This window comes from Pyrus communis, chromosome 16 (genome assembly GCF_041283825.1).
Source record: "Pyrus communis isolate YQ-2024b chromosome 16, ASM4128382v1, whole genome shotgun sequence".
Classification (NCBI taxonomy): domain Eukaryota; kingdom Viridiplantae; phylum Streptophyta; class Magnoliopsida; order Rosales; family Rosaceae; genus Pyrus; species Pyrus communis.
Genome location: NC_142580.1, coordinates 9,668,588 through 9,694,194, shown reverse-complemented (window position 1 = coordinate 9,694,194; position 25,607 = coordinate 9,668,588). Strand labels below are relative to the sequence as shown.

The following is a 25,607-nucleotide window of genomic DNA, read 5'->3' as shown; positions in this document are numbered from 1 at the left end:
TGGTTGGAATCAACAAGAACTCATCGAAGAAGATGATGAACAGTGACAATGCCACTGTGTAATGCAAGCTCCACGTTTGGGTTTGATGTCCACGGTCTAAGCTTAACAAAGATAGGAAATAACAAGGTGTGGTGGTGGTTTGATGGTTTGACTCGCCAGAGCCGGCGAATGATGGTGATGCTGCAGTTGCACCATCTCGGTGCCTGCAGAGAGACTGCGGAGAGTTTGAATGAGAGAGTTTAAGAATGTATGGAGTAGGGTGAGGTGGTGATCTGGATTTTTTACACTTGTCAGAGTGGCCATCGTTGCAGGTGGCTGGTGGTGGTGGATCGGTGCACTATGCACGCAAAGAGAGTTTTAAGATGAAGGTGAGAGAGATAAAGTAAAATGTGGGAGAGAAGAAAAGAAAAAAAAAATTGAAAAAATTGAGAGAGATTTGAGAGATTTGGAAGGCACGAGATAGGAGGAATGAGTGGGGAGTCCCATATGGGCAGGTCCCACCAGACAGAAAGCTCAATAGAAAATGTTAAAATAATAGAGAGCCAATTACCTACAATAGCGAAATTACTAAAATGCCCTTCAATTTCGTAAGTCCGTAAAGTCTCCATTGTAACTCCAAATTCAATTTTGCTTGTACCTATGTGTTCGTATTGTCAAATACTATAAGGATACGCTAAAATAATATTTCGTACGTCTCACTATACACTGGTCAACGAAAGTTAATACCCTCGTCTTTAGGGGCATTTCGTCAATTCTCTCTTTTAAAATTAATAAAATCATAAAAATTAGGGACGGGTTATCACACCAAAATCATTCAATGGCTTATTGGGTAAACGATCCTGCTAATAATGTAATCGAAATATAGCTTATTTTCCCACTCACTTTTTAATAAAAATTTAATGATGTTGTAGGCCTATTTAATTGAACAATCTAGGGTTTAGAGAGAGAAGGGGCCAACTATGGTCAGAGAGAAGAGAGAGTGATTTAATTGTGAGATGTGTTTGATCCACCCCATTGTGCCTTTATTTATAGTAGTAGGATAGGTAAAAACCTTTCCCTTTAGGATTACAACATTTAATGGGTAATCTACTCCTAATAGGAATATAAGATACATTTTCATATCTACTAGGATTTACACAATCACATTCCTATTCTAAATATGACTGTAACGCTCCCCCTTGAGTGTGTAAATACTCAACGAACCATCGCATCAGATCTTCAGCAAATAAGGTAGAATAGTTGATGACGTCATCGACATAACAGATGATCGTGAGTCTCAAATTTATTTGAAGTATGCATTTGTAGTAAAACTCACAAAACCTCGCTATGGTAAAACCCAAGGCATGGGGAAAACCCATAGACTAAGGAGAAAAGTGAGAAGTATGCATAATGTCTACAACAAACGTCAAATTGGACGAAGGTAGTGAACTCAATGGAGTATGATCATCCCAAGATGGGTGCCTCATTAAAACCTCGTTAGGTAGTAAAAACCCAGTAGGAAAAATGCTCCTAATCGTAGGAAAAAGAGGACATTAAGATCATGTGAGTATGCTTCTAGATACTTCCCCTAAGTTAGACATAACTTCTAAATAAGAGAATTACAAGCGATTCAACTCAGATAATTTATGCATACCGATTCCTTGGACGAGCTTCTGAAATGTAAACTTGGGCAATGACTTGGTGAAGAGATTGACCAGGTTGTCCTGGGAACAGATTTACTTGACTTCAATGTTCTGATGCTGCTGCTGCTGGTGTGAGTAAAAAAACTTCGGCGCTATGTGCTTGGTGTTGTCTCCCTTAATGTATCCCTTTTTCAACTGCTCGATACATGTTGTATTGTCTTCAAATATCGTCATAGGAAGGTCAACGATTAATGTAAGACCACTAGTGCTTCGAATATGTCCCATAACTTCTCTTAGCCAAAAACACTCATGTGATGCTTCATGCAGGGTGAGAATCTTAACATGGTTTGATAACGTTGCAACTAGCGTTTGCTTGGTAGACATCCAAGATATAGCGGTGTCTCCAACGGTAAAGACATAACTTGTTTGAGAACGTGCCCTATGTAGGTCAAACAGATATCCAGCATCTGCGTAACCAACAAGGCGAGAATCAATCCAAGGACCATAGGGGGCGGCAACACTTGGAGATTCGTGGGTATAGAACAAGCCTAAATCCATAGTACCCTTGAGGTAGCGGAAAATATCTTTAACATCATTCCAGTGCTTTCATGTAGGCGCATTGCTGTATATTGCCAAAAGATTCACAACGAATGAGATGTCAGGTCTAATGCACTGAGCCAAGTGTAATAAAGCCCCAATTGCACTTAGGTAAGGAACTTCAGGTTCCAAAATCTCTTCCTCATCCTTCTTTGGACGGAAGGGATCCGTTTAGCATTTAAAGTCTGAACGACCATGGGTGTATTTGAAGGTTTTGCTTTATTCTCATTAAAATGACGTAACACCTTTTGGGTGTAGTTCGATTAATGTACTAGGATTCCATCCAAAGAGTGCTCGATCTTCAGGCTGAGATAATATCGAGTTTTCCTAAGATCCTCATCTTAAATTCCGATTTCAAGTGTGCAACAATTTCCTCAAGCTTTGCGAGAGTCCCAATGAGGTTCATGTTATCGACATAAACTACAACGATTGCAAATCTAGAATGTGACTTCTTTATGAACACGCATGGGCATAATTCGTTGTACACATAACCCTGACTTGTCAAATATTCACTCAGATGGTTATACCACATCCGTCCAGATTGTTTCAATCTGTAGAGTGGCCTCCTTAACCTAATTGAGATATTGTTTCGTGGTCTAGAACTATTTGAACCAGTCAATGGAAGTCCTTCTGGAACTTTCATGTAAATTTCCATATCTAGATCCCCATAAAGATACGCGATTACCACGTCCATAAGCTGCATATTCAGTTTTTTGGAAACTACTAAACTGATTAGGAAGTGGAACGTTATAACGTCCATTATGGAGGCATACGTCTCTTCGTAATCAATCTCAGGGCGCTGAGAGAAGCCTTGCGCTACGAGGTGTGCTTTATATTGCACTATTTCATTATTCTCATTACACTTCCTCACGAAAACCCACTTGTAACCAACGGGCTTCATGCGTAATGGTGTACGAACTATAGATCCAAACACATTACGTTTCGCGAGCAAATCTAGTTCGACCTAGATTGCTTGTTTCTAGTTTGACCAATTGGTTCTACGTCGGCATCGACGGAACGTGGTTCAATGTCATCGTTAAGCATGATGTCAGTAGCTACTGAGTACGCAAATAAATCATCGACGATCATCTCATTTATATTCCAAACCTCATCCAATATTGTTTAATGGATTGAAATCTTGTGATTCTTGGGAGGCCGACATATTTCGTCTAAAGCATCACCGTAATCTAGAATAATCTCATGCGTTGGAATAGATGAGTGAGCGATGGTCGGATTCAAACTATGGTCACTAGTTGGTGCAATTTTCCTCTTCCGGGGTTGTGAATCCTTTGAACCAAGGGGTCTGCCACGCTTCAGGGTCGGAGCAGATGATTGGCTAGCAGCCAATGTACCTTGCTGCGTGGTAGGTGCGGCCTCCCCACCTTTGGGGACGGTCCGGCCTTCCCAGGTGGGTTGTGGATGTACGCGTGGTATATCTATCCTTGCAGGTGCTTTTGCAGCGGGTATATGTGATATTGTCACCTTAGCTAGATCATTAAAAGCATCCGACATGTTTTGAGCAATGCTCTGAAGATTTATAATTCATCGTACCTCAGTTTTAGACTGGGCAGTGCGGGGATCTAAATGAGACATAATGAGAGCATACCACGACAATTTGCGGTGTTCTATAGGCACGTTAACATGCTTATCTCCCCTTGACGACGGGAAGACTATCTCATCAAAATGACAATCCGCAAAACGTGCAGTAAAGAGATTTCCTGTCAAGGGTTCTAAGTGATGGTGAATCATAATCGACATAGATTTCCATTTTCTTTGATGACCCATTTTGGTATGTAGCGACAATGTTATTGGCATATAAATGGCGTACCCAAACACCCATAAATGCCAGACGTCAGGCTCGTATCTAGTGACCAACTGTAACGGTGAATGTGGTTGGGTAGTGGTAGACCTCAGGCGGACCAACATAGCTGTGTACAATATTGCATAACCCCAGGCAGATATTGGCAATTTGGTTCTTATAACCAAAATCCGAGTTATCAATTGAATGGGCTTTATGAAAGCTTCTGCCAGGCCGTTTTGGGTGTGAACATGGGGTACAGGATGTTTCACATCAATCCCTACTGACATGCAATAATCGTTAAAAATCTGTGACATAAACTCTTCAGCGTTATTCAGTCGAATCGACTTAATCGGATAATCAGGGGGGTGAGCCTTTATCTTAATTATTTGAGCTAGGAGTTTAGCAAACGCGGTGTTGCGTGTGGACAACAAGCAAACATGTGACCATCGTGTCGATGCATCAACCAACACCATAAAGTATCTAAATGGTCTGCAGGTTGGTTGGATATGTCCACAAATGTCCCCTTGAATCCTCTGAAGAAACTTAAGAGGGTCATGAATAATCTTTGTACATGAAGGTTGAGTATTCAACTTCCCTAAAGAACATACTTTGCATGGCTGGAGTCCTACATAGGGTTGTAACTTATCCTCGTGTGAAGATTTGAGGATACGGCGCATCATGTCACATCCAGGATGTCCCAAACGGTTATGCCAAAGCAACAAAGTGTCCTGAAACTCAAGCATAGGGCCGGCCACATTGTGGGCTTTTATACCGCGAATGGTTGTGATGTATAACCCATTCGGCAGACATTCCAACTTTTCATGAATACACTTCTGGCCATATTCGTATGAAGTGATACAAAGAAATTCAGAACCATTATCTTCAGTGGTTTCAATACGTTATTGATTTTCTCGAATATCTCTAAAACTCAGCAACGTTCTTCCGGAACGTGGAGAATAGAGTGCCTCCTTAATGGTCAAGATTGTACCATTAGACAACATAATACGTGCCTTTCCGTATCCTTCAATTAAGTTGGATGAGCATGAGAGAGTTGTCAAATAGGCGTTCTTGGGTATTAAGTTAGTAAAATAGTGTCATTCACGCAAGATGGTGTGCGTGGTTGCACTATCTGCCAAACAACTAACTTCTCCACTAGACATATCTAGAAATAAATTGATTGAATTGGTCATATGCATAAATATAAGTCCATTCATTCAATTACGCAATTCAAGAAAATAATATCGATTCAAAATCCAGATGATCCACATGTGCAAAGTTAGACTCATGATGGGAATGATACTTGGCAATAGCTTTAAGGGAAGCTCGCCATATGCATGACCAATGATCACTTGATCCACGGTGATAGCACATGTCCAGTTCAATAAAAGCAGGTTGAACGGGAGCTTTGCCCTTGTTCTTGAAGTTTGGGACCTTAGGGGCTAGTAGTGAACACTGCTGGGTCACATTTCTTCCCTTAGGTGTGGCACTCTGTTGACCTTGGGCCCATGGTGGGGCTTGTTACCCATTGCCACGACTACTATGATGCTTTCGTCGTTTATGGCTGCTAGAATTAATCGCATGCGCTTCAGGCGCGGCGTTTGAGCTAGTAGGTCGAGTTTGATGATTCTTCATCAAAAACTGGTTCTTCTTTTCAGCGAGAAGTAAAACAGAGATGAAATCCAAAAATTTGGTGAATTTATACGCCCTATATTGTTGCTGCATGACAATATTGGTGGCATGGAAGGTTGTTCAAGTTCTAGAGCGGAGAAATCAAGTTTGTTCAAGTTCGATATGTCCCTAAAACAGAGGGAAAAACGTGAGTAGTCATATGGTAAGCCATAGACATATATCGTAGAATATGCAGGTTCTATAAACATGTATTGGTTTAATTTATGCATGAAAACTACAGGTTTCATATGATATGTTTTGAATGAAAACTTCAGGTTTCAAAGGCGCTAAATTTGAAACTACAGGTTCAATTTGGTTTTATGAACAATTAGTTGACAATGAGAGGTTCTTGCAAGAAACACAGAATGCAATATACTAATTTGAATATAGTGGCTTTAAGGTTCTTCGGGAACTCAAGTGTGAGAGATTCGTTACTACGAAAGTATGTGACGGTTGAAAGTATAAAAATAAATTATTGAATCGTTAATGTCCAAAAGTGATATTCAGGTCAATAATTTTGGATTCATTATTAGATTAATGGACTACATGTCACTTTTAATTAATTCAATAAATCAGGCCATGCGGGGTTGATTGTAGAAGCTAAATAATATTAATGGGTGAAAATATAGCCCCAATAAATAATTGGGCTCGGGTTGGGTGCCTTGAGTAAAAGGCAAGGCCTAAAAGGGCCTCGGGAGTGGGTTGCATGCCATGGTGGGTGGGAGAAAAACCCTAGCCGCAACTGGGATTCAGTTGGGGCCGAGGGAGATGGCACGAGGCAAGGCCCAACAAGGTTACTGGCCTTTGAGTTTGACGTGGGAAGCCCAGCAGCATAGGCTAGCTTCGGTTTGTTGCAAGCTGTGACATAGGGGCCAAGCAAGCTAGGCTTGCGGGCTATGGACCAAGAAACTATGGCAGTAGGCCCGTGGTTGTGGAGCAGCAAGCCCAACAGGGGCTGCGCAGTTAGTCCAAGAGCATCAGGGTGATGCCATCACACGGTAATACCAAAAAAATACCCAATGTTTTGAACCTAGGGTTTAGGAAACCCATATTTGCTTCTAATTTAATTTTATACATTGACTCACATATTCCACATAACAATTTAATTGTGCAATGCATGAAACAAATACATATATTGACAAATATATGAACATATACAATCTGACACACCCCGACCGAGATCGGAGCGTGCTGGCCGTCACTCAAAGGTGACGTAGCTATGTGCACGTGCGGAAGCTAGTAAGTAGTAATATAAAGGTACGAATAATTAAAAACTAGCATACAAGTACTAGAACAAGTGCTAGTTAGTGCGATACAAATTCAGAGCAGGTCTATAGCAGTCCAAATAAAACGACAACAGTAGTACGCCCGAAGGCGACCCTACAATGTGGAGTGTCTGTCAGAACGCCGGAAAACTCTCAAGGGAAACCACCGCAACGGCTAAGCAACTAGAACCTGGAGGGGCGCAAAACAAAAGCGTGAGTGGGCAAAAACAAAGCTCTTTGAAAACCATTTCATAAAATACATTCTAACCCCTCACCGTAAAACCTGTATACTTCCCAGGAAATAAACATATGTACGTATGTATAGATATGCCCAACATGCTCAAGGGTATGCCAATCATGCTCAAGATATGCCATGTCAAAACCTCGTAATGAAATGTATGTGCTCAGGTATAAATCATATCAATAACATAACATCTGGCAGCCGGAGTCACCTAACGTGACCTGTACGGCTGCATGTAGAGCTCAATCTCAAACTCAACAACTGAACCTGCCCACGAGTCGAAACCACTCTAGGTGGTCTGTACGACAGGCCTGGGTGTAATACATATATACGCTCTAGTGCTACGATCACGTGAAGGCTGTGCGAATAATCGCGGGTCACCTACGAGTCGGAACCACCTAATGTGGTCTGTACGACAGGCCTATGCACCTAGCTTGGATCCAAGCTGAGCGTGTGGTGCGGGAGGTGAACATCACGTGAAGGACTGTGCCCTACTCTGGGCGGGAGCACTAACACCGGGGGTGCAGGTTATGAGCTCTCTAAGTCTCTCAAACTACTGCTGAAAGTAAATATGCTTACCACTTACCTGGCACTTACCTGTGCGTCCACAGCACCCAATATGCATATATATGTATGCCACTACTAATGCGTGCAATGATGCATAAACGATAACAATAACATGCATGGCATAAGGCAAATAACCCTTTTTAATTCAATTTCTGGGAATATAGATGTATATAGGTATATACGGAAAACAAAAGCCCACTCACTGGTATGTAGAAGGGTCGTAGCCCCCCTGTCTCGTGTGTGCCCGCTCGTCCTCTGGGTACGTGTCACCTAGATGCGAAACAACTATAAAAACGTTAACTTTAAAGCACATAACCCGTTTCTCGTAATAACTTCTCATACATTGCTCAAAATGGACAAATGAATATACCCACGTGCTCTACACAACCTCAGGATCACAACCATATTTTTAGAAAAATTTTTGGACCCCGCACGCGCCCCCACGCGCCAGCACAGGCATGGACCTACGCGCTCCTCACGCGAGGCCACGTGCCAGGCACACTGACGGTGTCAACAGACGCCGTCAGGAATATTCCGTTAAACTGACGGAATATTCCGTCAAATCCAACCGGATGCCGTCACTGCCGTTAGGAATATTCCGTTAAACCTAACGGAATATTCCCCTTTCTTCTCCGGCCTACCCTCGCCGGACTCCGGTCGCTAGAAACTGGGGAAAACTTTAAACTCACTATTCTCCTTCGTTTCTTAACCAATTTCTATGATTCTTGGACCAAAAGAACGCCCTAAACTAGTAGAATCACGCTATACAACTTTTAAAAGCTAAAAGCCGCGCGATCATACCTGTCTCAAAACTCAAAAACCGGCCAACTTCGAACCAGGCCTTCCCGACGTCCAAATTCGTCCAACGAGCTACTCCGACACTCCTTGGGACTTCACCAACACATCTACAAGCTTCAAAAGTTCAAAAACTCAATGTATAAATTTTGCATGAACAGTACTCAAAACGGACATCGTCGAATCGACGTGAAAACGATGTGTTTCTCACCTGAAAATGCTATGGTTGTGTTCCCCTCGACCTCACGAGCTCAAATATGTCCTTGGTTTCCTCGATCTACCACCGTTTGAGGGGTATGTGTGTTGGTCCGTACGTTTTTGGAAGAAGAAGAAGAAGAAAGGGAGAGAGAGAGAGACACGGGACAGAGACAGAGAGAGGGTGAAGAGAGACAGTGTATGTGCAGGTGTGTGTGTGTGGCCCAAAGCTTGCCAACACCACACAAAGTAACCAAAAACAATAATACGAAGACCAACTAGGGGTAAAAAGGTCATTTTCTAAGCACGTTTCCGATATTTTCGGGACGGGATGTCACACAATCAATATATATATATATATATATATATATATATATATATATATATATATATATATATATATATATATATATATATATATTGGAAGGAAAATATAAACATAGAGGGGTTCATGCATCATGGAAAATGTTTTCATGCTTCGTGGACGTTTCAAATATCTTCTTTTATTTTAAGTGTACCTGATTAGCAGAAAACGAATAAGCTTTTGAACTTTGTGGAAAATAGCCTCCTCTTACGGTTTGTCAAATTCCTCAGTTTCTGGCAAGAGCGTGCTGATAACGTATTGTAGGCCTATTTGATTGAACAATCTAGGGTTTAGAGAGAGGGAGGGGGGCCGGCTATGGTTAGAGAAAAGAGAGAGTGATTTAATTGTGATGTGTGTTTGATTCACCCCGTTGTGCCTTTATTTATAGTAGTAGAATAGGTAAAACCATTTTCCTTTAGGATTACAACATTTAACAGGTAATCTACTTCTAATAAGAATATAAGATACATTCCCATATCTACTAGAATTTACATAATCACATTCCTATTCTAAATATGATTGCAACAAATGACACATTTGACTTTGTGTAAAATGACTTATAAAGCACTAATAAAAATTATCCTAATCTATTTTTATAGTTAATAAAAAAAAAAGGAAGAAAGCGAAGAAAATGCATGACTTTCTTCCAATTGGAAGAAGTCAGCTGAAAATTAGAATCTTTACTAATCTATAAAACACTCATTGTCAACCAAAATCTTATGAAATTACATGTTTAACCCTCTAATTAAAACAGAACATGAATAAGAAATATGGGGCAGAAATGTAATTTCACACAACCAAATTTTGCTGGTTTTTTTCAAAGTCTTACCTACATGTAATCCTAACATATCTCTAACTATATATAAAAAAATAAAAAAATAAAACTTCCTACTCCCACGTTCGCTATCACTCCCTTCATCTCTCCTTCTATTTCAAAAACAAATAGAAATTTTCTCACACACTTTATGTGTGCCCATATGCTAGTAAAAATAAAAAGAGAAGAGAAGCACCTGTCCATTCGTTTAAGAAAAATATATTTTTTACTAACCTACGTGGAACGTCCACACAGGACAGAGGGATACGTCGAGGTCATTAGCAAGCAGAAGGTGATCAAGGGAGAGAGATATTTTTAGTTGTGATGGGAACACAAGTGATACACCACGTGTTTTAATAGGAGTGGTGAGAATTTTTATTTTTTAAGTTATTAACTTTTTAGCACACATATTCCATAATTTGTATAATAACACATGGTGTATTATCCCTTATACCGATCACACTGAAAAATCTCTCCAAGAGCGAGTGTACAATGCATGGGAAAAGGGTGCTGCCGTCAAATTGTGTTGGGTGGTTTGGGAGTCGGGTGGGATAGTTTTCTTATTTTCATTTGTAATTTTAATTTTTTGGAAAATAGTTAAATTGATGCAATGACATTTTGGGAATATTGGTGGGTTCAAAAGAGTGTATAATTTTGTAACTTTTATGAGGGGTGAGAACATAATATGGGGTAGGAAAATAAGGTTGTGGGGTGAGTTTAACAACTTTCTAAATAAAATAGAATTTAAACTCTTATGATATAATTCATTAGTAAATTTAGTCAAACCATGATTTTGTTTGTTTGTTCAATATCCGCTAAATGCAAAGATAAAAATGTACTTTTAACTTGTGCACCTTCTTCTTCCTCCTCGTTTCTCTGTTTTCTTTGTAATTTGTATTTTCACAAAATCAGCTCAAAGAAATATAGACAAGAAGCGTGACGGAACACGAGAAAGACAAACTTCTTGCCTTGGGGGGTTGATAAAAGCAGAAAATCATGTTCATATGGTCTTGGAAGTAACAACAAGAAGTACACCATCCAAAACTGCTCCTCACTCACGGAAATGCAAAGTCGGACCCTTAGATATGCAAATCCCGGAACAAATTGTTCAACAGCGTACGCATGCTCTCTCTGAGCATCCGACATGTTGAAAATTGAAATCTACTAATAAAACAAGGTCAAATTCAATTAGCATAAAATTGCAATCACGAATGTAACATCAGTTTGTTTCAAATTATCTTGTCAATCATTATATCACAAGCATAAACAGATTCAGGGGTCTCAGATAGAACTTCGGTATCTACCATTACAAAATTAACCTAAGAAATAATGCTTTAAGTCTTATATTTTATTTTCATATAAAACTAAAAATAAGAAATCATACTTAATGTTTAACACATGGCAAATTATGAGTGGGGTGTAGTGCCACTTAATACGATCCAGTGCCAAATTAAACCTCACACAAATTTTTCTCAAAGGTTGGCAGCTATAAAATGATTAATACTTTGAATTATAAATGTTAAAGTTTTAAGAAAGATATTTATACATGCATATTTTTATTCACTACATTTGCGAATTGTACATCAAATAGGAAATGGCAGAGTCATCAAATTTATCCAACAACCAGATTTTAATCTGACCACAATCAAACTGCATCTGATACTGATGTATGATATTACTGTAAACGTGAATTCCTGTTACAAATCAAATAAAAACACGTGTATAAAATAAATTTTGTATTAATGCATAGGGTTTAGGGTTACAATCTCCAATTACAAAAATTGAATCCTCTAATTCGATCTCTGGGGCTATAGAGTGTATGTGTATGGTTGTTGATCCGAGGGTCGCAGTGAATTGTTCTCGAATTAGTAGATGCCACAAGAATTTGACTTGTGGCGATGGAGGAACCAATATGTGTATGGGTGCTTAGTGGTTCTTCACAAGGGTGACGAAGAACGCATATAGCTTTTTGAGTCTTCCGAGTGTTGAGAGTGTTTGGGGCTTGAGAGTTTTAGTGTCTGGGTGTGTAGATGAATTTCTCCAGGACTTTCTTTGTCTTGAAAATTTGTATTTATAAGTTCTCCAAATCTTGGTTGAGGCTTGACTTGGTCTTGATTTTGCACTTAAATGATTGACAAAAAAACCAAAACTTGATTTGAAGCTTGGTTCGTTATTTGACTTCATTAAATAATATTTGATTTAATCCAATAATCTTTATTTAAATCAAATAAACCAATCACATTTCATCCTCAAATTGGCCATCCTTGATTTGACATTTTATATCAATTTAATTTGTTTGATTTAAATTAAAATTAATTAAAGAACTAACAAATATAATGTCTTAATTAATTTAAGTCAGATGTCAATGCATGTCACTCTTGATGACTTGTCCAATTTTGATGAGTCACGTGCCATGTGTACGATTTGTGAGACACATGACGCATGTCACGTAAGCCTCAACACATCGAAATTTTAATGTGTTGGTGAGCATTCATTTTACTAAAATTTACATGTCTACAATTACATGATCGAATGTTAATTGGGTTCCAGTTTATTGACAACAACACTGGCTAGTGTTATGCTATTTAGCTACACCAGTAAACTTATTGTATTTGAGTTTGAATTTCTATCTTTGTAAGTTCGACTGTAAGAGCACTTTTTCTTATACAAGTGATAGTGGTGCGGGAAAATCAAACTAGGATCTCAAGTGTAGGGGTAAATGTCATTAGCCAGATTTTATTCAAGCTCAAGTTATGTTGTTGGTACAAGACTATAGTATGTTACGACAATTTTTTATTATCAACAACTGTCATTCATGAAATTTTAACTAACTAAAAACGAAGTGTTTCTGACCAATTAGTCATGTGCAAAACTATATCATGACTTACAATGTTCGCATTTGTGTACAATTTACATTGGTTTCACCAACACCAAATTATCTAGATTACAAATTTAATTGTTTGCTAGGAGCCGTCGGATTCACAATCAATGGTGGTTGCTCAATGTGATTTTCTCTAAACAAAGGGTTCTCCCTAGGAATGGTTGTGAGAGGAGGTGACCTTGGCGGAGAGGCATAGAGTATGGAGGCTTCAATCATTTCTCTCCCCAAAGTTTCTTGGCGTTGGGAGATTCTTTGTGCTCTCGATGCAGTCAAGTATAACCCAGCAGCAAGGAAAACTGTTGTCAAGGCAAACACCCCAGCAGCAGATAACACACCTTCTCTGAGGACAAGGCAACTGGGTCTTGGCCTTGACCATTTTCTCAAGTGCCCTGACTCCACGCTTAGTCCAATCAATAACAAGATCTCGCCAACAGCAAAACAAACCCTAATTAACACAACAACAAGCCACATATGTAGTTATAATTACTGAGTTTGAGAGAAGTACCTAATGCAAAATGTTAATGAAGTTAATTACATGTGCGTAACTTGTGTTTATGATTAGATGGTTCGCATAAATTTGTATTATTGTTATGAATTGTGGATCAGATAGAATTGTCCTCCATATCGGAGAAGTCGCTACTCATAAAGCCGTATGTTAAGTTGTATGACAGGTTGAAGACCATGGGGTTAAGTTGATGGTGATACTGATAAACATAACGGGAGAAGTTACTGTTCAGAAAGTGTATGTTAATTTGTTTGACATGTCCAACCATGTACTGGAACTTTTGGTTAAGTCGATAATAGTATATATAAACTAAAGTACGTATCCGAGAAGTTATTGAAGTGGTCTATTTAAGTTGTCTATTAGGCCCCATGCTATATTGGATCTAGTGGTTAATGGCAATATTGATGCAATTCCTACAATTAGGGAAGAGCCAAGTGGAAGTGAGGTAAAATTGAAATATGAAGGACTAACAATGAGTGGCATACCAAGTTGAAACAAAGAAAAAGGCAGCTTGCCATTTCAAGCTCTTTGCAGGACCAGAATAATGAGGCTCCCAAAAAGCCAAGGCTGACGGAGGTGAGTTACTAATTGCAAACAACATGTATCCATGTTCCACCACAATGATAACAGCCAGCCCCAGAAATGCACTGGCTGCACATAGCAGCGGCGTTTTCCCGCTGCCGCTGTATACACATTCATTTTCCTCTTCATCACTGCTCAACCATGTTACCTACAAATCATCATCAACCACCAAAATTTGCTTAGGTTATTTCATAATTGACGATAGTATTGTTATGTCTGAAACCATTTTTTGGCGTACCTTGGAACGGGTAGCTTCAGCAATTAGACATAAGATGAAGCAGAAGAGGCCGCAGAGAATGGTTAAGACCATGATGACAGCGCCGGTTTTGCTACCTAAGCCGGTGGTTGGACGACTTGGTGAAAGGTCTGCATGTGTAACTGCCATTATCTTTGGCATTGTGGAGTCTAGAATTATTCATGCAGGTTACAGGCTCAGCAAGAGATATAAGGAGTTTAAGTTTTGGAATGTTCTAGAGAGAGAGAGCTAGAGAGAAATGGAATTGTTTATAGAATTGCTTGGATCAAAGGTTGCTTTAAAAGCTCAAGATTCTTGGGTTCTTGAAAGACTTAATGAGAAAGGTATCTTGCCCATTTTTGTTCATATTTGAACTGATGTGGAATTGCATTTTGATATACGTTCATGAAATGGATTAGAAAGCCAAAAGCGCTTTATTACAAGCATTATGTACTAGTGCTTTTAGAAGGACCACTGCTAAGAGAAATTTTTAGTTGTGATGGGAATACGGATGGTATACCAATGCAAGTGGTGAAAAATTTTAATTTTTAGAATATTAACCTTTTAACACACATAACCCACCATTTATATAAGAATACGTGTTGTACCAACTTGTGTGACGGTCACACCAAAAAATATCTCCACTACTAGAAAGCCAAATACGGGTCTTGTTTTTGAAAGAACTGAATTGTTTTAGACTAATTAAAATCGCTTGCACTTAAAGTTTTAGTAACAAATCACGTTTTTCTAGTAAAATCACTTTTACTAAGTACTCTTATAAGCATAAGTACTTCTTACGAATTAAATGGACCAAACATACTACAAATGCTCCTCCAAAATATACTTCAAAATGATTTTTTAAATCTTAATACCATTTGAATTTGTAAAACGTTTATGAGTACAAATGTTTTATACGTAATCATTTCCAAACAAACCCTAAATTATTCATTCATCTGTAATACCTAAGACTTCATCAATCACGCAATATTTATAGTAACTAAAAGAATTGATAATACCTCTAGCATCTACCAAATTAATTCTAAACGTATATGTGACACGTTCAGTAAATTTCATTTATATTAGGGAAAACACGAAAACGAGTTGGTTCTTTTTCTTTTTCCCGAATGATCATTATATACTCTTGCTAGTCAAATACTATTGTTTCGTTTCTTTAGACCAGGAAAAGCCCCTTACGTTAACTAATTAATTGATGCCAAGGTGGTCGATCAAGTATATATTCTTCCAGAAACGCCCTTTTGGATTATCGATCACCACTAATTACACACTGACTACCTTAATCCTATTATTAATTAATTTATTTTTCATAAGCATTGGAAGTCTTTTATTTTTTAAATATTCCTAAAAAAATAAAAAAAAAATTATCCCTCACAAGCATTGAAATTCTTTGATTAAAAAACTTCATTTTAATCCTTAACAAAGATGAATTTTAGACTATAACCTTGTGTAAGGTTAAAATCCAGTTTTAGTCCCTAGTACATTTAATCATCTCATTTAATAGTTATATTTTGATGTTTTATTTATCTTTTTATTTTTATTTTAATGTATTAATCACATTAAAATTTAATTTTTATTTCATTCATCATAATATATTTTAATGTCTACATTTAGGCAACTAATTTTTTTTATAATATATATTCTGACAACAATTTTGTATGTTCTTCATTTAGGTACATTAATACATTTGAATATTTCGGTATATCTATTGATACAAATATATAGGTACATTAATTTAATATAATACATTTCAGTATATACATTTTGATACACACATTTGAGTATTGACTTTTAAGTACATTAATTAAATATACTATACTTCGGTACATACATTTTAGTACGTACATTTTGGTACATACATTTCGGTATTGATATTTTGTAAGATCCCACATCGTCCAGGGGTGAGGATCCTGTAAGCCTTATATGTATATTCCCATCTCTACCTAGCACAAGACCTTTTGGGAGCTCACTGGTTTTGGGTTCCATTGGAACTCCGAAGTTAAACGAGTTCGCACGAGAGCAATCCCAGGATGGGTGACCCACTGGGAAGTTCTCGCATGAGTTCCTAGAAACAAAACCGTGAGGGCATGGTTAGGGCCAAAAGCGGACAATATCATGCTACGGTGGAGTCGAGCCCGGGATGTGGTGGAGGCCTGGGTTGGGATGTGACACATATAGGTACATTAATTCAATATAATATATTTCGGTACATACATTTAGGTTCATTATAATATATTTCGGTACAATCATGTAGGTATAAATATTTCGGTACAAAAAAGTCAATTTATATATTTCGGCACAGTCATTTCTATACACTTATGTATTTATATATTTTTGTATCACAAATTTCTTTTAATATTTTCTCATTTATGTTCATTTATAATTAAAGAACCAAATATGTGCATATTAATAAAATTAAATTTAATGTGGAGAGATTAAATAAAAATACACATTAAATAACAAAAATTGAATATAAATTTTGATAAAAGTACACTTTAAGGGATTAAATTGAATATATAATCTAGCACCAGATTTTTTTTTTTTAATTTTAATCTTTTACAAGGATTAATGTTCAAAAACCCCTTCTTTAATTCTTAAGCCATCAAATATTGACAAAGAAAGGCATCAAAAATCCAAAGTTGGAAAGCCAAAATCCCGAAGTGCTGAGGAGTAAAGAACAAATCACAATAGTCGGATGAATCATCAACAAAAGAAGAATACTTGGATGTTGGTTGGCGTTAACTTATGCTTATGCAGTGCGTTTTACTTTAGTTTCTATCTTTTAAACTTTTAGTTGTGAATGCTATGTGACCTGTGGTCTTGGTTTTGAATTACACTTGCCTTTCTTTTCCTTTTCTTTTTATCGGCCACTTTGTGGCCTTCCTAAGAAAAGAAAGCTTTTTCTTCTTTTGACTACGCAAGATAATACAAAGCTTTTTTGCTTGTAGAAAGTTTTTTATTTATTTTATTAGTCTCTCTGCACGCACATGTATGAAACATAAGCTCAAAACTCAAAAGGTCTCAAACTTATGTGAAAAGTGGTTTCGAATAACGTGATTAGGCAATCTACCTAAGTTTTTCTCGTCTCTTAGTTTAGTTCCACGATCCACATTGATCGCTGATAGATTCTCATCGTCGTCGTTTGTCATCGACTCCCGTTGATATTTGGTTCACCAAAGTGAAAATACAAACTTGCTCCACAAGAATGGACATTGAAACACTGGCACAAGAAAGAAGGCCGAGGAAAGTACACTGCCATTCCTTTGTCACACTCACACATGTACTAGTATTTTCCGATCTTTTACCCTAGAAGTACCCTACTGTATCTCCACTCAGCATATTAATCAAATCTTAGACCTCTCATTACTGGACACTCAGACAGCAAGGCCCTGAGCAATTATACGCAATATCGATTATGAATTGTCCTAGGAAGGTCTTTAATGCGTGATAATACCATTGCAATTTGCTCGCAGGCAGCATCGAGGTGCTCCTCTGTTTCAACTGACTCCGTATTAAGTGTTGAAGCCATGGACTCTAATAACTGAATCTTTTCATAGTTGTCTGTAATAGTAGCACTCTCAAAGGTGTTGGTTGAAAATTCAGTTCTTCTGAAAAGTTTACGGACTTGCTCTACAGAAGGGTCTAGTTGAGACTGTGCACTCAAAAAACGTTGGATAAAAGCATTAATAGACTCTGACTGACTTGTATTCATGATTCCTGCAAAAATGTAATTCCTCAAATATGCTATAGCCCAAAAATTCCTCAGTGCGTATAAGCTGACTACATGCTTATTTGCCTGCAGTCCATATTCATTAACCATTTCCCTCCACCTTTCTTCAAAATCTCCCACTAAGGCCAGCTTAAACAGCTGGTGAAACTCAGCTTAATTTCCAGTCATCATAACGAGGTCCAAGAAGTACAAAAACCCAATCTGAGAACTTTGCGAAGACGAGCCATATGCAAAAGGTGTGGTTCAACTGTACTGGCATAGTGGCATTGCGATAGCAATAGCCTCTTTCAGCCACATGTTATGGTCAGTTAACATTGTCTGTGGAGCCTTTCCTTTAATGAACCCCAAGCATGTCTGTTTAAACATCACTAGGTATTAAGAACAAGTTGAAGCAATAAACAAGACAAACTCAGTAGCAAATTAGGTCGTGAGTTTAAGATAATCGTGATTCATTGTGCTGGAAAGAATGAAAAGGTTACGGAGGTCATTTCATAATGAACTGTTGAAATATCTCACGTCGATCATATTTATGAGAAAAAAAGTTTAAATATCTAAATTCCGTTCCAACTAATACCAATATCTTTTGTGATAAAACCTTTCATCTGTCAGATTGTTTAGGTGGTAATTAACAAGTTGGAGATATTCTCACTCATAATTTGACATGAATATGCCAATGAGCTTCTTACCTTCAATGCCCAGGAAAAGGGCTTCATATTTTCATCCCGCAGAAGCGCACAGCCTAAGAAACAAGTCATTCCATGATTATCCACTCCAAGCCAAATGCCTAACAGCATACCATAAGCATCCAAACGATGAGTTGCGTCAAAAATTGAGAATTTGATAGACGAGTGATACATGGTGGGTGGATGAATTAATAAAATTGAGAGACATTTCTCTTATTTTCCTTTTTTTTTTTTTTTTTCTGTATACCTCCGGGAAATCAACGGATTTAAGGATGCCTCCATTTTGGCATTCTCCTTGTGAGAATCAACAAGATCGAGGAAGGTTTTGTTCGTTTCGATCAAATATTGTTTTGGCCGGCTACGTTGCATCACAAATTGAGCTAGTAAAACTGGTCCAAGATTCAGTTTCGTAACTTCTAATTCGTGGTTTAGGTGAACCAAACGGATCAAACTTTTAATCAAGGTTTTAAAAACGCTAGGCGCTAGTTGAGCGGCGGGTTACGATTTAGCGCCTAGGCGATAGGCGAACTTAAGTAAATCTACTATATTTCATGTAAATAAGTATTTGTTTATACTTAAAATATATGTAATTTCATAAAAAAAAATTATAATATAAAATAACATATATATTATGAAGTATTGGAACATAATGAAAACATAGGGAACAATCATATAATGTGTGTTTAGTTAAGTATTTAACAAGTCTCTTACAATTTATTGAAAAAAATAAAATGCAAATGAAAGTTATCTATTTTCTTCTAAGTGAGTCGCAACCTAGACGAGTTTGGACGGCTAGGCGGTCTAGGCAGGTGCCTCAACAGGTCTAGCGCCTTTTCTTAATTTTCAAACGTCTGGATATTAATTGAAACGGTGACCAGCCGCCTAATACAAAACATACTAGTCCAAGCATGTATTGATAATGTAACTGATTAACGATGACACGCCCCGACCCCGATATTCCCCGAATACCAAGATAGACACGTGCTGGCCGACACCCGAGGGTGACAAAAGCCATTTATTGAGTGTAAATACTGAAAACAAAGGATAAATAAGGTTTATAAATATAAAAGAATAATTAATATGCAAATAAGGACCGTGTTCAGAGCAAACACGATCCTTATTTGCATATTAATTATTCTTTTATATTTATAAACCTTATTTATCCTTTGTTTTCAGTATTTACACTCAATAAATGGCTTTCGTCACCCTCGGGTGTCGGCCAGCACGTACCTATTCTGGTATTCGAGGAATATCGGGATCGGAGCGTTTCAAACGACCTACACTAACTAGCAGGTGTGAAGTTTTACACTAATGGTCTTAATGCAATTAATAGTGGAACCAATCATCATCAGCTGTATCCATTTGGATTAAGTGTCTGACAGGGACATTTGCATTCATCAACATGTCTTCTCATTTGAGAGCACTCTTGATATTAAACGTGTAGCCAATTCCACATTGGTAACCCTATTTGATTTGATTTCGGTTTCATGAAATTTGTTTCAGGTTTTTTAGTTTGGGGTCCCAACTTCTGACTCCAGGGGTTCAATTCATGATCCCAATTTTGGGTTCAATCAGTCAAGGATACCATGTCAAAGTTTTAGAACCAATCCAGTAACCCGCAATGATATTGTCCTTTGTCCTCAACTATATGCACATATTAGTGTGTGTAGAGTTTCATACAAAATATCTCCTTGGAAGTAATGGAACTATTTCAACTATATTTAAATCTTTCGGATGTACGACTTTGCAAATTAGTACCAGAAAGTCTTACATTTTCTTCCTCATAATCATCGTAGATTCATGTAGATCACGTTTTGTTCATCTTTTATACTAGTTTTCATTGTAGAGAGCATATAAAGTGAAAACTAGGTGTCTAAACAAAACTTTTTTTTTCGTTCAAAAGTGGCATTCTTAGAATATCAATAACTTGTGTCTGGAGTCCAGGGAATGTTAAAATTATAAATTGAAGTGTCTAAAAATACAAAGGCAAAAATTGTTTGTGTAAACGAAGTTCCTTTAAAATCTTTGAGCACTCGATTTCACAGGATTTCACAACAACGACTTATTTATAAACGGTTTCACATTCACTTCACATGATTTGGCCAGAATTAAGATCCACACGGTCAAACATTCAAAGTTCCTGGAAATACCTCACTCAAAAAAAAAAAAAAAAAAAAATTGTATGAACATATCGGTGGCTGATAGCTTCATACATATATTTGAACTATCTTTTAATACTATTTCAAAAATTCTAGTATGTCCAGGAATATTTTTTATAGAGTTTTTAACTGTTGAATCTTAGTTATTATACTTTGATTAATGATTTAACGATAAAAAATCTCCGAAATATTTGATAAACCAAAACATACTATGAAATGCCATACCAGTTTTCTTTGTGTCCATCGCACATGCGCGGTAATATCAAAATATAGGTTTCCATCGCACCATGTCTTTTTCTGAAAAGGTAGTGTTATTTACACAATTATTTTTACTTCTCACACATTTCTGTCAATTTCGGTCGTCGGATTTAATGGTTTGAAGAAGATAAAAAAATTGACAAGAATGTGTGAGAAGTAAAAATGAGTGTGTGAATAACACTTTTCGGTCCAAAATCTTCACCCTGGGTCTCTGAGTATAAACAAACACTCATCAAGGGTTTCCCAGCAGCCAGCTGAATCGGTTGTGTTATTTTTTATCACGTAGGTATATCGCTTAATTGGTCAAAACATCCATCACCTTGCCATTTGGTGGAGAGAGTCTTCTGTCCGAACCTGGACAAGGCAAAGTGAGGGATTTGTATCCCACCTGGATCCAATTTATGAGGATCTTATTTTTAGGAATCTTCACATCTTATTCGTTTATTGTACATCGTGTAATCATAGATTATTTTAAATTATTTATTTAAAATTAAACATAAACAATATTTAACAAAAACTGACCGTACAATGTATGATAAACGAATAAGATGTGAGGATCTGTAAGATCCTCACAAATAGAATACTCATCCCAAAGTGAGGGGTGTACAGATCCACACAAATAGAATACTCATCCCAAAGTGAGGGGTGTAGGACGAAAGAGTTGGCCCTAGTGACAAGTAGGGGATGTGAAGATATTTTTTAATGTGTTAAAAACATGCATGGTCCAGTATGCTAAGTGTAATAACACAATTGATTAAAAATTTGAAAAAAAATTCCAATCAATTCCATTATGCAACTAAATGCCTATATCGTGTTCCTAGCACATCAAAAAATTTATTGAAGATGATGAAATATTATGATGTTTTTGTGGTGTCTGCTGTAATATTTAGGCGATCCACACGACGGTTAGTAGAACTTCTCCAGTTAGTGATCAGAAAAAAAGATGACCATTACCTCCATAAATATCCGATCAGAAAGTACTGCAACCCTAGTTTCCACAAAACTAGAAACTTGAAAAGAGACCAAATTTAGCAATGATTCAAAGCTCATGAGAAACAAAACAATGTCAGTGGGATTCTTATGATTGAACTTTGTAAAAAATACCATGACAAACAAAAGCAAACAAACTGTGGACGAGACAAGGTGAATTTGGTGGACCGTACTGTATGACGTATGTTGTTTGTTTAATGTTTCCCTCCTAAAACTTACAAATGTAGAATCATTGCAGTGTTTCAGAATAATAATGTAGTGTTATAAAAAAAAAGTAAAACGCATGACATGTGTTATTGACTTAGAATGTCATGATGACTTCTTGAGAAATGTATGAAAGTTGGCAAATGCAAAATTTAAGACAAAATCATAGAATAATCTCTAACTCACGCGTATAGGAGAAAAGGCTAGACTTAGCTAGTTACAATTTGCATATAATTTAAAACAAGAAGTAATACACGTTACGATGTTAGATAGCGTTCTAGACCAACACTACAATGTAACATGAGAATGCTAAAACATATGACATTATTAAGAAAAAGTGTTAGTATGCAAATATAAAATCTAATAGAAAATCACACACAAAAAAAAAAAAAAAAAAAAAAAGAAAAAAAAAGTCTTCTAATTAAGGAGGGAAAGAACAAAAGGCTACACCTATCAAGTTAGTTGCGTTGCAACTTGCAAAAAACAACAAAGTAATTACTTAGTACGATGAATGAAAAATAACCAATATATCCACACATCTCGTAGCTACAATGGTCTATGATGCATGCTTATCTAAGCTAAGGCAAACTTATGTGCTATCAAAGTCAATGGTTTGTGAAGGACAAAAAAAGCAGGGCACTGGACTCACCTAAAAATAAAAAAGTAGGGTGTACTACCAAATCAAAGGCAAATTAATTATAGCCGATAAGGTAATATCCGCGTGAATCAATGGAACTGACTGCTCATCGCTGTGCAGCGCATGGAAACCCAATTATATAGCTTGAGCTCTCCGGCCCCTACCTCCTTTTCCCTTCTAGTTTTTTTGTCGTCTATTGGCAATCGCTATTCAACCCTTTTATCGATGGCATGGCCAATATACGAGATATGCTTGTACTACAAGCTATTTGATTGGTCAGATACTGTACCATGCACACCAATAGCATGCATGTCATGATCTTATTAGTTTGTTTGTTTGTTTTTTTTTTTTCACTCTCTTTTTTTTTCTCTCTTTTCTTCGGATCGAGCGATGATCTTGTTTGTATAAGCATGATTTATGTAATAGATTTCTCTGAAAATCTCTTAGTTAGCCATAACACCGTAGCAAAGGGATATTATCAACAATATGAAATGGATAGTTATACCTTAATATAGCAATATGGGTATGTTTGCTATTAATATATAGCGGGGTAGTATCGATACTTTATCAAAATTATATCGATATAATGTGACTATTTGCTGCTGTTATATATTTTCAGAATATTGTTACAACATTAATGTTATTTAAGAGATAGCAGTACTCAAATATTTGAACTTGACCAGAAATATGCAGAATCATGGCCCCCTCCACAAGCATACATCAATATCGATCGAGATGAAATGAAATGTACTTGGATTGTGGAAGACAATAACCCTCGTGTTAAACGGCGAGCGTGAATGAAGGCATAGTAGTGGCTGACCTTGAATCACTTCTTGTGGCCGAATTTATTCACCATTTGATGTTACATTTTACATATTTGTAGGTTCAATATGAATCTCACATATATTTTCTAACAAAGAGAAAAATGATTTTATTTCATGATATTGTTATTTCAATATTTCATCAATCATCCCTTCCATACCATAATGTCGGCAGTACGCGCGTACTAAAGTAGCTGTGGTACTATCTCTTACTTGAGTGCCATAAGAAAGAAGGAAAAAAACGAAAAGAAAAGGGAGGATATGTATCATACACAAACCCCTTCTCAATTAACAGGGGGAGGGATTCTTGATACAGATGTCTGCAACATGTTGATATAATATCAATATGGTGTCCAAAATGTGTTGATATGTTGTGAGCATGTTGTCAGTATAACTATCAATCGAGATATCAATAATTCCGCTTCAAGTGGGAACATAAACTTTACACCATAAAGCAAGAAAAATAAAATACAAAAAAGAGAGAATGTAAATTGAAAATAATTTGCAGTGGGAGATTTGAACCCGAGTAAAAAGAACCAAGAGTTCTAAAATTTTTGCTGTGGAACTAACCCTCATCCCAAAGGGGCTCATACATATATATGTACATGGTCGCCATGCATAAACATGTCTGGTTTTTTTTTTTAAACAATGCGCATGTACATGTCTACACAATATATTTTTGTGTATTTTAGTGAGTAGTGACACAGATTAATTTTGCACGTAATTGACTTGGCCTTTTAGAATTAGGATTTAGCTTATCTATTAACTATTAAGTATTAAGAGTCCAACTTAATTAGGTCCAGGTTTAGTGTAAGCGCCAAAGACACTGTCGTGGGACACACGTAAAGCAACAAATTAACAGAGCACTAGTACTGTATATATTTCGTCGCTCCCCAAAATATGTTCTTGTTTTGTTTGTTTCACTTTCCATGTCATTCTTAGGTATGAGCAATCCTTAAAGCGTGGAGTAATACTAGAGAGATTAAATTTATAAATTAAATAATATGTCACTAATAGAAATGAGTACGTTTATCAACGCTTAAGTAATAAACTAATCATCAACTTCTATGTTCTTTAGTTTTTAAAATTTAGTCTACAAATTTAGTCTCTCTTACATTACTCTAAAGTGTGTCGGTATGCAATGTAGTCTGCCTTTAATCCTTTTTTTTTTCTTTTTTTTTTTGGTTGGCTTCACGATCCGGATCTCTACTGTTTAGGTCTCCCCTGTAAGAATTAAGTCAAATTAAACTTGTATACGTTTATGTCAAGAATATCTTTTGACTTTCTAAGCCATGATTGAAATTATTTCCTTTTATATTACTTCTTAAAGATTATCTATGCAAAAACCGGTTAAATTGACAATTGTTTAGTTGTTCGAATGCTTGCATTTTCCGTTAACTTTTATCGAACTAATTGTGGTTTTTTTTTCTTTTCGTGTTTTAGATGAAAGTGAGAAATTAAAATATTAATGTTTTTAATTGTTAAAATGCATTATATGGTAGCTAAGAAGGACGCTCTTAACTAGAGAAAATTAACATAGCTAAGAAAGACGTTTTTAAATTAACTACTACGGAGTGACTCAGTAGTTGGGGACGAATTACAAGTCTGTATTCCACACACACATCCTAGATTCGATTCTTGCCATTGATAAATTGCACGATGAGTGGTCAGGGAAGACTGAAATGTTTCTGTGAATCTTTCGTGCTCCCAAAAAAGTTGATTGTCATAGCGAATCCACCAGCTCGTCCCTTTTTAAAGAAATATATGTGACAATTAATAGTAAAAGGGGTACTAGGGGAGGCCAGAGAAGACCAGAGATCGTGTGGGTAGGTGTTTTGCCATGATAGGTCATGCAATAGTGCTTTAGCACTAGATTTCTGTAGCTTTGGATATGTTGCTTGGGTATTTCCAAGGGCAAGTAATATATGTAAGTTTCATTAGTTCTCAATTTCCATTAACCATATTCTTTCATCAGAAA

At 36.9% G+C, this 25,607-nt stretch overlaps 1 protein-coding gene across 1 annotated transcript; it reads right to left on the bottom strand.

The window, feature by feature from the left end:
* Window positions 1-12,774: 12,774 nt before the first annotated feature.
* Window positions 12,775-14,411, bottom strand: LOC137730527 (uncharacterized). The gene is made up of 3 exons (XM_068469519.2): window positions 14,136-14,411; window positions 13,801-14,045; window positions 12,775-13,255 (listed from the first exon to the last, which is right to left on the bottom strand). Exons 1-3 carry the CDS (start codon window positions 14,292-14,294, stop codon window positions 12,874-12,876), a joined length of 786 nt encoding a protein of 261 aa, XP_068325620.2. The 5' UTR covers window positions 14,295-14,411; the 3' UTR covers window positions 12,775-12,873.
* Between the last annotated feature and the right edge of the window lie 11,196 nt (window positions 14,412-25,607).